A 13,388-nucleotide genomic window follows, 5' to 3' on the forward strand; every position below is an offset into this window, starting at 1 on the left:
GGATAGGTCTTTTGTTATGTGGAAAAGTACATCAGTGTTACCTTGTTTCAGTAACTTCTGCATGTCCTCACACCGTTGATCATTGTACACCTTGACCTCAAATCCTAAGCTTTTAAAACATTTATGAAGCTCTCCAGCATCTGTATCAGTACCAACACGTGTGCCCACACCTGGCAGAAAATGAAAAATACTGCTGGGTACACACAAAGTAATGCAAGTAACTTGTAAGTTCACAGGTGACTTTTTAGATTTTCAATTAACTGGTTAGATTAGAAATAACAGTGATATGATTGTCAAACAAACACTCACAAATAGCCCCATTACCTTCATATCAAGTTGTAAGCTTTTTGGCTCTCATGTAAAATAATGCAAGGTTTAATGTTAAAATGGGCCTGGTCCTGTAAAGTGTTTGATATCCTCAGCATCTTGCAGAGTATGGCCCCGTGGCCTCATCAACCTATTTTGTGGCTAGGCAGTAGAACTCACGTGTGCAGCTTTCCAAAATAAGAACAATGAGTGTGTGCTGAGAATCTTTAAATATAACAAGGTGGTTTTTTAAATCACAAAGAAAACCACAAACTGCAAAATTATTTAACATCAGACAAAACTGTTGTTACGGTTTCAACGTTAATTTAGGCCTGTCTCCTCAACCTCCCTCCTCCACTTGCACAAAAATCCCCAACCACTCCCACACAAAGGAGATGGATATATGTTCTTTGAAGCAGTCACTTCCATGTACTATATCTGCAAAGTGCTCAGGAAAAAGAGTGTTTTGGAGGAAGCTACTGAGCACTAGCCCAATAACAATGTTATACAGTATCACCTACCCTCTTGTGTGCACGATTAAGGCAATTTGGTTTTTTTCAGGGAAGATATGACACCCACTCTGCAGCATAAACCAGATTAGGGGGAGGAGAAATGTCCAGATTGCATTGGAAAGTTCACAGTGTGCTCAATTTGGATTCATACCCTACGACAGCCCAGGACCATGGGACAGCTTCAGAAAGTTATTATTTGGTTATAATTTGGAGGTCATGAGGAAATTTTAAATTATACCACCATAGCATGGAAATCGGGTGACAACTTGGTAAAGCAAGCTGTTACGTTGTTTGAGATGGTGTCTACCAAAATTGCATCTCTAGGAACTACTGTGATGGATAAATGTTAAACAGGCAACACAAGTAGGCAGAGAAAAGGTTATAACAATTTCTCAAACAAGAAAAAAATATTTATCAACGTTTATGTCCTAAAAAAGAGGGTGTGTGTGTGTGTGTGTGTGTGTGTGTGTGTGTGTGTGTGTGTGTGTGTGTGAGAGAGAGAGAGAGAGAGAGAGGGAGAAAGAGACAGAGAGAGAGAGAAAAGCAGGTTATTTAATCAACTGACATTAAAGCCAGTTTAAGGAACGTTAACGAAAACCACAGGGAACAAATTAAAGTATGAGACGACCACAAGACATACCTGTTGTGTGCTCAAAATTTTTGTTGTTTATAATAATGCATTTGCCAACATTCCTGTAGTCCATATTATACTTGAACGTTGGGTCAACATATAGGTGCTGGCCACTGAAGGAGGGCTGAGGCTGCTGCTCCTGTCCACTCTTTTTTCTGTCAGAACAAAACCAGAGGAGACGTTGAATGACAGTGAACACTTTCTGTTGCTACTCGTCTAATTTCGCAATCACTGCCACTTTTCCTTTTTTCTTCTTTACCTACAGAGTTTTCTATCTTCTAGCTCCACTTGTAAAGATCATCTCATATTTCTCCATACAACTCTTCATAATCACGATCATAATTCTTTACTTTGGATGGAACTATAACCCTGATGTCCAGGGTTCCAGTCACAACCCACTTGCCTTCTTCACTGCAAACAGTTCAAGGAAGAACAGATGGGCATTTCTTTCTTCATGGCTGCTCCCAAAACCAGCTACAGGGCTTTGAGATGACCTCATGTCCTGGCAGGAGCTAGTGTACTCACCTAAGAGGATGAAAATGTTCCCAGTCCTAAAAGTAACATACAACCTAGTGATGACATATGAAAAATCTATCTGTTAATAAAGTATCAGAAATTTATTCTACAATGTGAATGTGATTTCATTTTTTGGTTTAAACAACTGTATTTTTAACCTTAACCTGGAAACAGTGTTCTTTCTACAACCTTCTTATAATATAAAATTTTACATGGAAATACTGTACACTTCTTTCATGTAATTACATACTGTGCTTCCTCCTGCATAACAGAAGACCTCAGCTGGATTAAAGTCAAAAGGACCTTTTCTATAGAGAGATGACAAGATGATTACTCACAGTGTCTACTGGAAGTGAAATTTAAAACAACCAAAACTGCTGCAGTAATGTTGTACCTCTAGGTAATTTTAGGTGAGGAAAGTCTATGGAAAGTTAACTGCTATTTCAGTCCCTGGTTTTGCTGCAGATAGGGTCTGATCAGTCTGCTGGTAAGTTCCAGGCAGTGGACATCTGGCACTGACAAGGCCTACATGGGACTGCAGCAATGCAAACTACCTAAGGCCTCCCTTATGCTTGTGCCCTGAAAGTCACATGGTAACACTCCACAGAGGGCCTGCTTTAAACCCCTTTGAGCGGGCTTTGGATCACATTCAGCATCTGAAGGGATGGCCTGGGATGAGGCAGAGGACCTGACTCAGCAGATCTCTTGGGTTTATAAGTCTGGTATCTGTCTCCAACAGTGTTGGTGCACGCCTCAGAGGAACATATAACTCCTGTCCTTGCCAGAAGTAATGGCTTATGACTATATTGTAGGGAGAAATTTATTTTTAATACAAATGGATGATGGGCCCATAACCTGGCAATTGTAGCATACTAAACCCACCTGCTACTATTGCTATTGTTACTACTCTAAGCCTCTGCAGAAAATTACTGTGCTCTTTGCCTCAACCATACTCCGCAGCAATGAGAACTTCACTTGACTAACTGTTGTCTTTAAAAATGTATTTCCCCCCAATTTAAAAATTTTTGTTTTTTTAACTTTGAGTGTCCCTCTTGCTCTAGGTCAAACAGGATATGCTAGCTGCTCTTTATGCTTCTCCACTCTATTTGTCATTTTGATATGTAATATCTTTTCCATTTCAAAATGGTTGACAACTACAAGAGTCTCTTGTTCTGCTAGTAACGGCTAACGTGGATAGGTGAACTTAGCAGGCCTTCTCATCACCATTCATTACATTACTGTACTTCCACCATAATTCCTCTTACTCTTCTTTGAAGCTGCTGAATAGCGTCCAACTACTGAACTCTCAAATGCATTTAATATTATGAAGGAAAACTTTCTGGCAGTCACCCGTTTCCCTGCTTGGTACTCTCATTGTTTCAGATTGTTTGCGGGCTTAAGAGGCAATCATAACAGTAGAGTTGATTATTCAACTTTCCCTAAGTGGACATAATAGAAAGAGTTATCCACATTTAAATATGACTTTCAAAGATGTCTCCAATTTTTATTTTAATCTAAAAATTTATCTTTCCCCTCTGTAAGCTGGTCCTCCAGCAGTAGAGAAGCGCTGGAAAAGAGGCAAGGAAAAGTAATTTCAAAATAAGAACAGCATTTACCAATTAATACCTGGGTAAATGCACAGTATGCCATTTCCTCAACTTAACAATGGTTTCAGGCATGTGAAACTTGTGGTTTTGGCAGAAAAATATTTTTTCCTGTTTCCCAAATAAACATTGCTGCTGCACGCAACATAATTTAAAGACAAAAATTTCACACATTTATTCATTTACAGGATACACCCATCCCATGAACATTTTCGACATATTTTCCCACAACATACAGTAACCCATTGTCTTCCCAACTGTACATAAAAACCTGTAATCTTTCCAAAACCCCTGGCAAACTTGTCCACTGTCCTTATCACACCGCAAGATATTCTCCAGGAATGCAATAATCTATTCCATTTCTCTGTATTTCCTGTGTGACATGTAAGGCATAATTCTGAAATGAGCAGAGGACCTGAAAGTCCTGTTGGCTTCAATGGAAGCTGCGGGTACAAGACAGCCACCCAGCACCTCTCAGGATTAGGCCACAGTGTACTTACAGGCAATCAACAGAGTAATTCAGGGAAACTCCTCCTGGTAATCTTCCAAGCCAATGCCCAACAAATTACTAAGGAAGCAAATAGCTTGTGTATGTACATACTGGATCTTCAACCAGCTAGCACACAATTTGTTACTTGACTCCAACTTTTCGATTGCGCTATGTCTCCAACATGTGCAAATGTAAGAACATACAAAATACAAAAGCAAGGCCACTTCAGGCAGAAAAGCTCTTGCATAAAATTGAAAATTCTACAGCAAGTAGAGCAAAGTACAGTAGACCCCTGACTTATGCAGGGATTGTGTTCTCACAACCCCTGCATAAGTCAAATTTCCCACACAACTCAGGGGAGCCAGGAAATTGACCAGGGCACCAGCCCTGATCAGTTCCTGGCTCCAGTGAGTGGAGGGGATCTGGTGACCAGGTGGCAGCCTGGCTTCTGGCTCCCCTTCTTGGTAAATGCACAGTATGCAGGTTCCTCAACTTATGATGGTTTCAGGCATGTGCAACTTGTGGTTTTTGCAGAAAAATAATTTTTGCTGTTTCCCAAATAAACAAATATTGTTGCTGCATGCAACATAATTTAAAGACAAAAGTCTCACACAATTATTCATTTACAGGATGCACCCATCCCATGAACATTTTTTGACATATTTTCCCACAACATACAGCAACCCATTGTCTTCCCAACTGTATATAAAAACCTATAATCTCTCCGAAACCCCGGCAAACGTCTCTACTGTTCCTTATCACACTGCAAGATATTCTCCAGGGATGCAATAATCTATTCCATTTCTCTGTATTGCCTGTGTGACATGTAAGGCATAATTCTGAAATGAGTGGAGGACCTGAAAGTCCTGTTGGCTTCAATGGAAGCTGTGAGTACAAGACAGCCACCCAGTACTGCTCAGGATTAGGACCACATCATACTTATGGGCAATCAACAGAGTAATTCAGGGAAACGCCTCCTGGTAGTCTGCCAAGCCAATGCCCAACAAATCACTAAGGAAGAAATTGTTTGTGTATGTACATACGGGATCTGCAACCAGATAGCACGCAATCTGTTATTTGACTCCAACTTTTCAATTGCGCTATGTCTCCAAGATGTGCAAATGTAGGAACATACAAAATACAAAAGCAAGGCCACTTCATGCAGAAAAGCTCTAGCCTAAAATGGGAAATTCTTCAGCAAGCAGAGTAAAGTACAGTAGACTCCAATTTACATGGGGATTGTGTTCTCACAACCCCTGCATAAGTCAAATATCCCACACAACTCAGGGGAGCCAGGAAACTGACCAGAGCACCAGCCCTGGTCAGTTTCCTAGCTCCAGAGAGTGGAGGGGAGCTGGTGACCAGGTGGCAGCTTGGCTCCTGGCTCCCCTCCACTTGCAGAGCCGGGAAACTGAGCAGGGCTGGTGCCCTGGCAAGTTTCCCTGCTCTTGTCAGTGGTGGTAGCTGACTGCCTGACTCTCAGCTGCCACCGACAAGGGCAGCTGCTGCCCCAGACAGGAGCGGCAGCCCAGTTGCTGCTGCTTGACAGGAGCGGATAATCTGCTCCTGTCAGGGGTGGCATCTCAGTGGGGAAACCTCTCCTGTCAGTGGCAGCAGCCCAGTTGCTGCCGCTTCTGTCAGGGGCTGCAGTCGCGTTAACCTGAGACACATGCAACTCGGTTGTGCATATCTCAGGGGTTTACTGTACTGATTGGAAGAAAATGAGATCTCACTTAGGCAACCTGTAGCTAAACCAACCCCTTTACTGTCCTGAACTCCTGCAGGGATTAAAGAAGAATCTCACTTCCTGCTTCTATTTGTGATCTTTTGCAAACCATGATCTCCTTTCCCTTGTGAGGAACAGGCCCAATGGTGAAAAAAGTGAGCACTCCTGTGGCACCTTAAAATCTTATCATTTTATTTGGGCACAAGCTTTAGTGGGCTACAGCCCACTTCGTCAGATGCATGAAGTGGAAATTTCAGTCTGGCAGAGAGATATACATACAAAGACGGGCGTATTACATTATTATGCAGAGGTGCTAACAAGACCAATTCAGTTAGAGCCTATGTGGTCCACTCACAAAGCTGATAAGAAAGTGAGAATACCAAAAGAGGGGAAATTACTTTACAGTAATGAGATAGCCACTCCTAGTCTCAATGGTTATTTACATATAAAGGAAACAATAGTTCTGCCTGGAAGAGAACTGCTAACCAATGAAATGGCCATATACAGGAGTAGGAGAATAAGGACAAAATTACTCTAGTGTGAAGGGAAATTTTTTTAAAGAGGAAATTGGATGCACTTAATAAAAAAATGAACTGTAAAATGACACTACACAGTCAAATTACACCATGGCTTTGAAAGAAGGGAGGAGGCTTAAAAAATCCCCTTTCCCTGCAAAGATCCCTAGGGGTTTTTGGGGATTATATAGATGTTTATAGCGAAAAATACTCTCTCAACTTGATGCTTATTTGGAGCAAAGTGAGTGAAAAGTAGCTTGAGATATTCCCGATAGGCTACAACTTGGATGGATTAAAAGCACATTGTTCAAGCATTCCGCTTCCACCCATTACTCCTCCAGGAAAGACCCACATTGGGGAAAAGAAAACTCCGTGACTGACTATACAAAAGGGGAAGAATCTGAGACCACTTGTGTGCAGTGTGCTGTCAAATGCTCAAATTAGAGTTCTACGATCTCTTCCAGCTATAGTCAGTTTGAGTGGTTGTTAGAAGATTGAAGAAATTTCACACAATTGTACTTTTTTAAACTGACACATACCCTTAAAGCAGGGGTCACCAAACTGTGCATCATGCAAGAAAGTTTTGGTAGATGAGTGGCAGGATTCAGGCTGGTCCCCACTAAGGGGTGGGAGTGCCACCCAGCTCCACTCCTCTCCCAGCTCAATCCCACTCCATCCCCAGTTGAGTTTTGTGCTCATTAAGCTCCTAAACCAGTTCCTTCTCTAGCCTCAGTTCCTCCCTCATCATCAGGTCTGGCCCCCAGCTACGCTGCTGAGACCACTGTGCAGAAATGGAAGTTGCGGGGGCCCATGAAGAGATTCCATTACTGGAAAAAGGTGGGCATGAAAGGAAAAAAAAAAAGGGCATTTCTGCCTTAATGGGCTTTGCAAGGGCAGTCATTCACTGAATGCTAAAAAGATACTTTTATTACCTGTTCTGGAAACTGAACCCCACAATTTATAGAGTATAAACTACCCCATATTCTGACAATGATTACCTCATGCACCCAAAATGTCACAAGCCAGTTCTGCTAAGGCCCTTTCAGGTCCAGTACTGGGCCATTTCCACCTTGCTGAATAGACCTTGTCAGCTCTGGCCCTCCCTCTTACTGGGACCCCACTCTTTAAATACCCCTCTGAAACCACCCCCCCAGTCATGCATCTGATGAATTGGGTCTTTGCCCACGAAAGCTTATGCTCCAAAATATCTGTTAGTCTATAAGGTGCCATGAGACTTTTTGTTGTTCTCAAAGAAATTTTGTTACTACTTCATTATCAGAACACTTCTAAAAATAGCTGACTTTGGAATTATATTTCTTTCTTTCCTAGGGAAAATCCCTGCAGCAGAGTTTTCCTTATACAGTTCCTCTGTGAAGACACAAAGGAAATAATGAAAATGCAAATAGAATGCTTGTTGAAGTTTGGATCAAAGAGTCATTCACCAATGTACAGTAAATCTAAGTGTGATTACGACCAACTCAGTGGATTCTTTCAGAAGAATGTCATACAGAATTAGACTTACGTTCAAAATTTTTTTTTAAACATCAGCTTATGTAACACAATTTTCATGGTCTGCTTCTATTGGTTGTGTTCTTGTGACCATGCTCTGGTGTGTCGTTGCAGGGTTTTCATGACATTCCTACAGTCTACTCAAGGTTCTCTCCTAGCTGCTCTTTTTAACTCCTTCCTCCTCTTCGGATTTCCCAACCTCCTGAACACCCCCAGTAACCCTATTCTCTCTTGTTTCAAACCTCTTCTTTTAAGTTTCTTTACTTGCAGCATACCTGCAATAACAAGCATAAGCCACTCTTTGTTAGTATGTAACTGGTACTTTTTAGGTTATAAATTTGCTGAAACAGAGACTTTGTTCTTCAATAAATCTATCCAAGTGAAGTGACGCATACACTCAGAACATTCTAACAAATCTATACTGCTATAAAAGAGCCGTCTGTCTGTCCGTCCCGCTATAGTCATGAACATACTGTAATGTTCCAAAGAACATGACTCCCCCCAGCCCCTACTGTAGGCACCAGTCACCCTTGCACCCCTCTCCCCCACCACCCTCTTACTGCCCCACCTCCCTCAGCAAGGAGGGCAGCCAGCCAGGTGTGCCCAGGGCACCTTGCCTCTCTGCCTTGCACGGCACCTTGGGGGCTCACACTGCTTGCTGCAGCTGCTCCAAGAGGGTTTTCAACACACTGGCCTAGAATTTGAGTGAAAAACCACAGAATATACATTGGCTTACATATTAGAAACAATCAGTTCTACCTGTGCAAATAAGTACCTTAGATGTAGCCACCACAAATGGGTGGGCCCTGCTAGTAATAGGTAATTATCCTGTCCCCTTCTCCCTCAATTCTGCATCATATTGGCAAAGCAATAATTTTTCTGTGGTGCAAGGAGCACGCCAATGCTTGAATGGCCAAATGCCCACTATCTATTTGTGCAAAGCATGTTTTGTGTTACTAGTCTTTAAACAGAAAGGATATATTAGGTAGGTTATGGACTGGGTGTATTTTGAGTGCGCCTTTCTCAGCTGCATGGGTGAAACATATTTGAATGCCAGGTTTTGATTTTGGCATTGGGATTGACAATGACATTTTGTGTGCATAAAGAATTCAGAATCAGGCTCTTCATGTAAGAAATCAAGCAACTGGAATGTGGAATGCAAACCACTCTAATCAGTGGGTATAAAAAGGCAGCATGATACCCTGGATAGAACACTGGGCTGGAAATTAGGAATTTGGGTTCATTGCTACCTCTGTTATTCAGTCACTATGTTCTTGACAATTCACGTCATCTCTGTTTCTCAGATTCATCATCTGTAAAATGGGGATGACTCTTAACTTTCTCTGTAAAAACTGCTTGTTGTCTTTGAAGTTATGTTAACTGCCCACAGGAAGATTTGAACCTGGACCCTTTAAATCTTAGTACAGGTGCCTCTACAGCATGAGCTGAAAGCCAGCTGGCTTGCTATTCAGCTTGTAGAGGACATTCAATCTTTCTCTGTGAAGTGGCCTAGGTACCCCTACATCAGACAGTTAACCCACACATGGGTGTGTGGGTTACAGTTAGACACTAACATGGCTCTTTCAGATGTTTTTCCTCTCTAAAGTGCTTTGAATAATGCTACATAAAGCCCTCAGCATTATTACTATGTTAAATGTACAATAGTAAACATCCATGAAAATCTAATAATTATTCCATCTTGTTTAACAGAGGCCACAGTCTTTACTGTCATATCATTTAAGAAAATGGTTGAAAGAGAAACTGGCCAGCAAATTAACAATTCAAGTAATTGGCCCTGATGAGCGAGAAAAAATTAACAATGGGAAGATAAATGTTTTATATTACTAATTTTCCTACAGGAACTGCTATTTGCCTGAATTAATTAACATTACTGTCAGCTTTGAAGGATTATCATGAATTAAAAAACCAAACCTTTGAAAGTCCCCTTACTTTCTCATCAGAGTATTTTTTCTAGAGCAAGGTTGAGAAATCTTCAAATACCACCATAAGGTTCAGAAACACATCCATCAGGCAAGAAAAGAAAAGAGAATGTAGGTTCTGACTGGAGCTGACTGAACAATTAGTAGTTTGATTGGGTGGCTAAATTGAAAAATCTGGAAAAAAAATCTCAGATACAATTGAATCAATTTTTTTTTTGTTTCTGTTCACTTAAACCAAGAAACCAAAAATGCTTTAGGGCAAAGTAAGCATTTTGTTCAATCTGACAAAATACTTCTTCTTTCCCCACTTAATTTCATTATGTCCTTGGGTAGCTTACACTACTTACAATTTAAAAATGTCCAGCTTAATTTCTAAACAAAATATTGTTCTGAAGCAAATTCAAAATGTTTTATTTCAAAAATGACTAAACTGATTCAATTATTTCACTTTTTTCATTTTTATTTGGCCTAAAATATTAGCAGTAGTTGATACAAATGATCAATTCAACTGAAAAAATACAATTTGGGGAGTGAATATACCAATTGTTGAAAAGGCCCTCCCAGGTTTAATCCTAAGGACACTGTGAACCTAAATTCCTCTCCAAGCTTCTGACAGCTATGAAGATTGACTTAAGACTTTGCTTACATAGCAAAGAGATGCTTTGTATGAGAGTCTCTAGACCCCAAACCATCAATTTAGAGAGCAATACTATACCACAAAAAACACTCCATTATACCACAAATACTATATTATCGTAGAAAACTTAGCTGTGCATTATTTTTCTGGATGATGGTTTCTTTGCTGGAAAAAAAAGATATAATGATGGTGAAAAGCTCCAATCAGATAACAGCAGGGTCCAAAATGAACATTTTTTTTTTTTATAAGAGTAAGGCACAGGCATTGCTCCACTTCTCTGTAAGCTACTTCACCAATGTGCCTCTATGTTGAGCATCATCTTTGGGAAGGAGAGAAAAGAAGTGGGCAAGTGCACTTTGGGCTTAACCTGTGTTCCTGCAAACACTCATGCAAGTGTTTACCTTTGTTATAGGGGAGGGCAGCAGCACTGAAATCAGTGCCGCTACTTGTGACACTAAAGTTAGGCTTCTGCATAACAGTCTGCAGTGCAGGATTAGCCAGGGTGACAGTTCTTCGTTGCTTTGCTAAGACTGACAATCAGTTCTAGTTCCAGTGACATTTTAAAGATAATTTTGGACCTATAGTGCGACTGCAACTCACTCCTCCCCAAAGGCCACTTAAAAATCGTCAAAGGAAGTCATTGTGTGATGTGAATTCAGAGAGAGAGTTAAGTAACAAAGGGCCTAAATTCTCTTACGCCATCCAAGCCCTCTTCATAAACGTATCAGTTAACTATAAAAGCTTAAACTTAATTAAGAAATGGCTATAGAAGCCTTCAAGAAAAAGCAGGGATGGTAAATGTTGTGAAATGCTTCCTTGGACTAACAAACCAATTCAATGATACAAGTTTTCAAGCCAAAATATGGTGCTCCTTGAAATTTCCAGTGCCTAAAGACGGGACTACTTCAGATGAAAACCTATGCCTTACAACTCATTTATTTGTCCAATAAGAAAGTACATTATCTAGGACTGTTCTTACTACGACACATGTATCCGTATCGCTTGAAACTGCAGAGATCTCTGACTCAGTAATTGCAGCTTTGCATTAAAAAGCCTGGCGCTTCACACTATACCTTTCATCACATATTACATTATACCACCTCCTAGAACACAATTAAAATTATAAAAAATTACTCAATAGGATGACCTAGTCACACATTCACAGCTGTGCTTTATTTATCTGCAGTGCCACTTGAGTGTTACACAGAAACAAAATGTATGTTTCATCCTAAGAGAGGCATACTTGGCATTTGATGGCTATAGCTTTGTAAAGATGTATGACAGCAGACTAAGTGCCAGACTGGGAGCCATTGGCTACGTCTACACGTGCAGGCAACATCGAAATAGTCTATTTCGATGAATAACGTCTACACGTCCTCCAGGGCCAGCAACGTCGATGTTCAACTTCGACGTTGCTCAGCCCAACATCGAAATAGGCGCAGCGAGGGAACGTCTACACGTCAAAGTAGCACACATCGAAATAGGGATGCCAGGCACAGCTGCAGACAGGGTCACAGGGCGGACTCAACAGCAAGCCGCTCCCTTAAAGGGCCCCTCCCAGACACAGTCGCACTAAACAACACAAGATCCACAGAGCTGACAACTGGTTGCAGACCCTGTGCCTGCAGCATAGATCCCCAGCTGCCGCAGAAGCAGCCAGAAACCCTGGGCTAAGGGCTGCTGCCCACGGTGACCATAGAGCCCCGCAGGGGCTGGAGAGAGAGCATCACTCAACCCCCCAGCTGATGGCCGCCATGGAGGACCCGGCAATTTCGACGTTGCAGGACGCGGATCGTCTACACGGTCCCTACTTCGACGTTGAACGTCGAAGTAGGGCCCTATTCCGATCCCCTCATGAGGTTAGCGACTTCGACGTCTCGCCGCCTAACGTCGAAGTTAACTTCGAAATAGTGCCAGACGCGTGTAGACGCGACGGGCGCTATTTTGAAGTTGGTGCCGCTACTTCGAAGTAGCGTGCACGTGTAGACGCAGCTATTAGGTCCTGAGAACAGGTCTACACTGCAACTGGGCTACAGTTATTTTGTCAAAACTAAAAAGCAGTCAGGTAGCACTTTAAAGACAAACAAAATAATTTATTAGACGATGAGCTTTTGTGGGACAGACCCACTTCTTCAGGTCATAGCCTTACCAGAACAGACTCAATATATAAAGCACAGAGGTCCGAACATTGTTATTAAGGTTGACAAATCAGAAAATTTGCTATCAACGCTGGCAAATCAGAAGAGCAGAGGAATGGGGTAGTTAAAAGTTAGATAAGACATCAAAGTGTGTAAAAGAATCCTTATAATGAGTCAGGTAATTGCTGTCCAGTTCAAACCATGTGTTAATGTGTCGAATTTGAACATGAATGCTAGTTCTGTGCACTCCCTCTGTAGATGGCTGTTAAAGTCCCTTTTCAGTAGAACACAGATTTAAAATAGCAGGTTCATTATTTCAAAAATCGGTAAATCTCATTGCAAGAGGAACAGTGCCTATTTCGAAATGGGTTGAAATAGGTATTTTGAAATAAGCCATAATGGTGTTCAATGGAACTATTTTGAAATAGTGCTACATGTCCATACATGTTATTTCGAATTAGCTGGGTGCTATTTTGAAATGCATTTAGTGCCTAGCAACAATATTTTGAAATAAGATATTTTGAAATACCTTATTTTGAAATTGCCCTGTAGTGTAGATATAGCCATGCATATAGCCTGGGCCAGCTGAGGTGGGGTCAGACTACGGAGGTGTTAAACTACAGTGCCTACCTTCCACTCTCTAGGCCCCTGACAGATGGGAGAGTCACAGAGCTCTGGCTGAGGCCCAAATACAGGAGTCTAGAGACAAATAAATAGCTTCAGCACTTAAGCCTGAGCCCTGCAAGCCTTAATCAGCTGGCATGGGCCAGCCTTGAGTTCTTAACTGCAGTATATCCCCTTAAATTCTAGTTCTATTACTGACACACTGTAGCTACGTCTACACGTGAATGCTACATCGAAATA

The 13,388-nt window shown here is 41.5% G+C and overlaps 1 protein-coding gene across 2 annotated transcripts in view; it reads right to left on the reverse strand.

Annotated features, from left to right (window-relative positions):
* The window catches only part of LOC142015567 (caspase-7-like), a 34,634-nt gene that overhangs the window by 6,025 nt on the left and 15,221 nt on the right, over positions 1-13,388 (reverse strand). For both annotated transcript variants that reach the window (XM_074999128.1, XM_074999127.1), the window contains 2 exons: positions 1,459-1,604; positions 42-170 (listed from right to left, as the gene is read on the reverse strand). In XM_074999128.1, the coding sequence (XP_074855229.1) occupies positions 42-170; positions 1,459-1,604 (275 nt within the window). The remainder of the gene's footprint in view (positions 1-41; positions 171-1,458; positions 1,605-13,388) is intronic.

This window comes from Carettochelys insculpta, chromosome 7 (assembly GCF_033958435.1).
Source record: "Carettochelys insculpta isolate YL-2023 chromosome 7, ASM3395843v1, whole genome shotgun sequence".
In the NCBI taxonomy this organism is placed as follows: Eukaryota; Metazoa; Chordata; order Testudines; family Carettochelyidae; genus Carettochelys; species Carettochelys insculpta.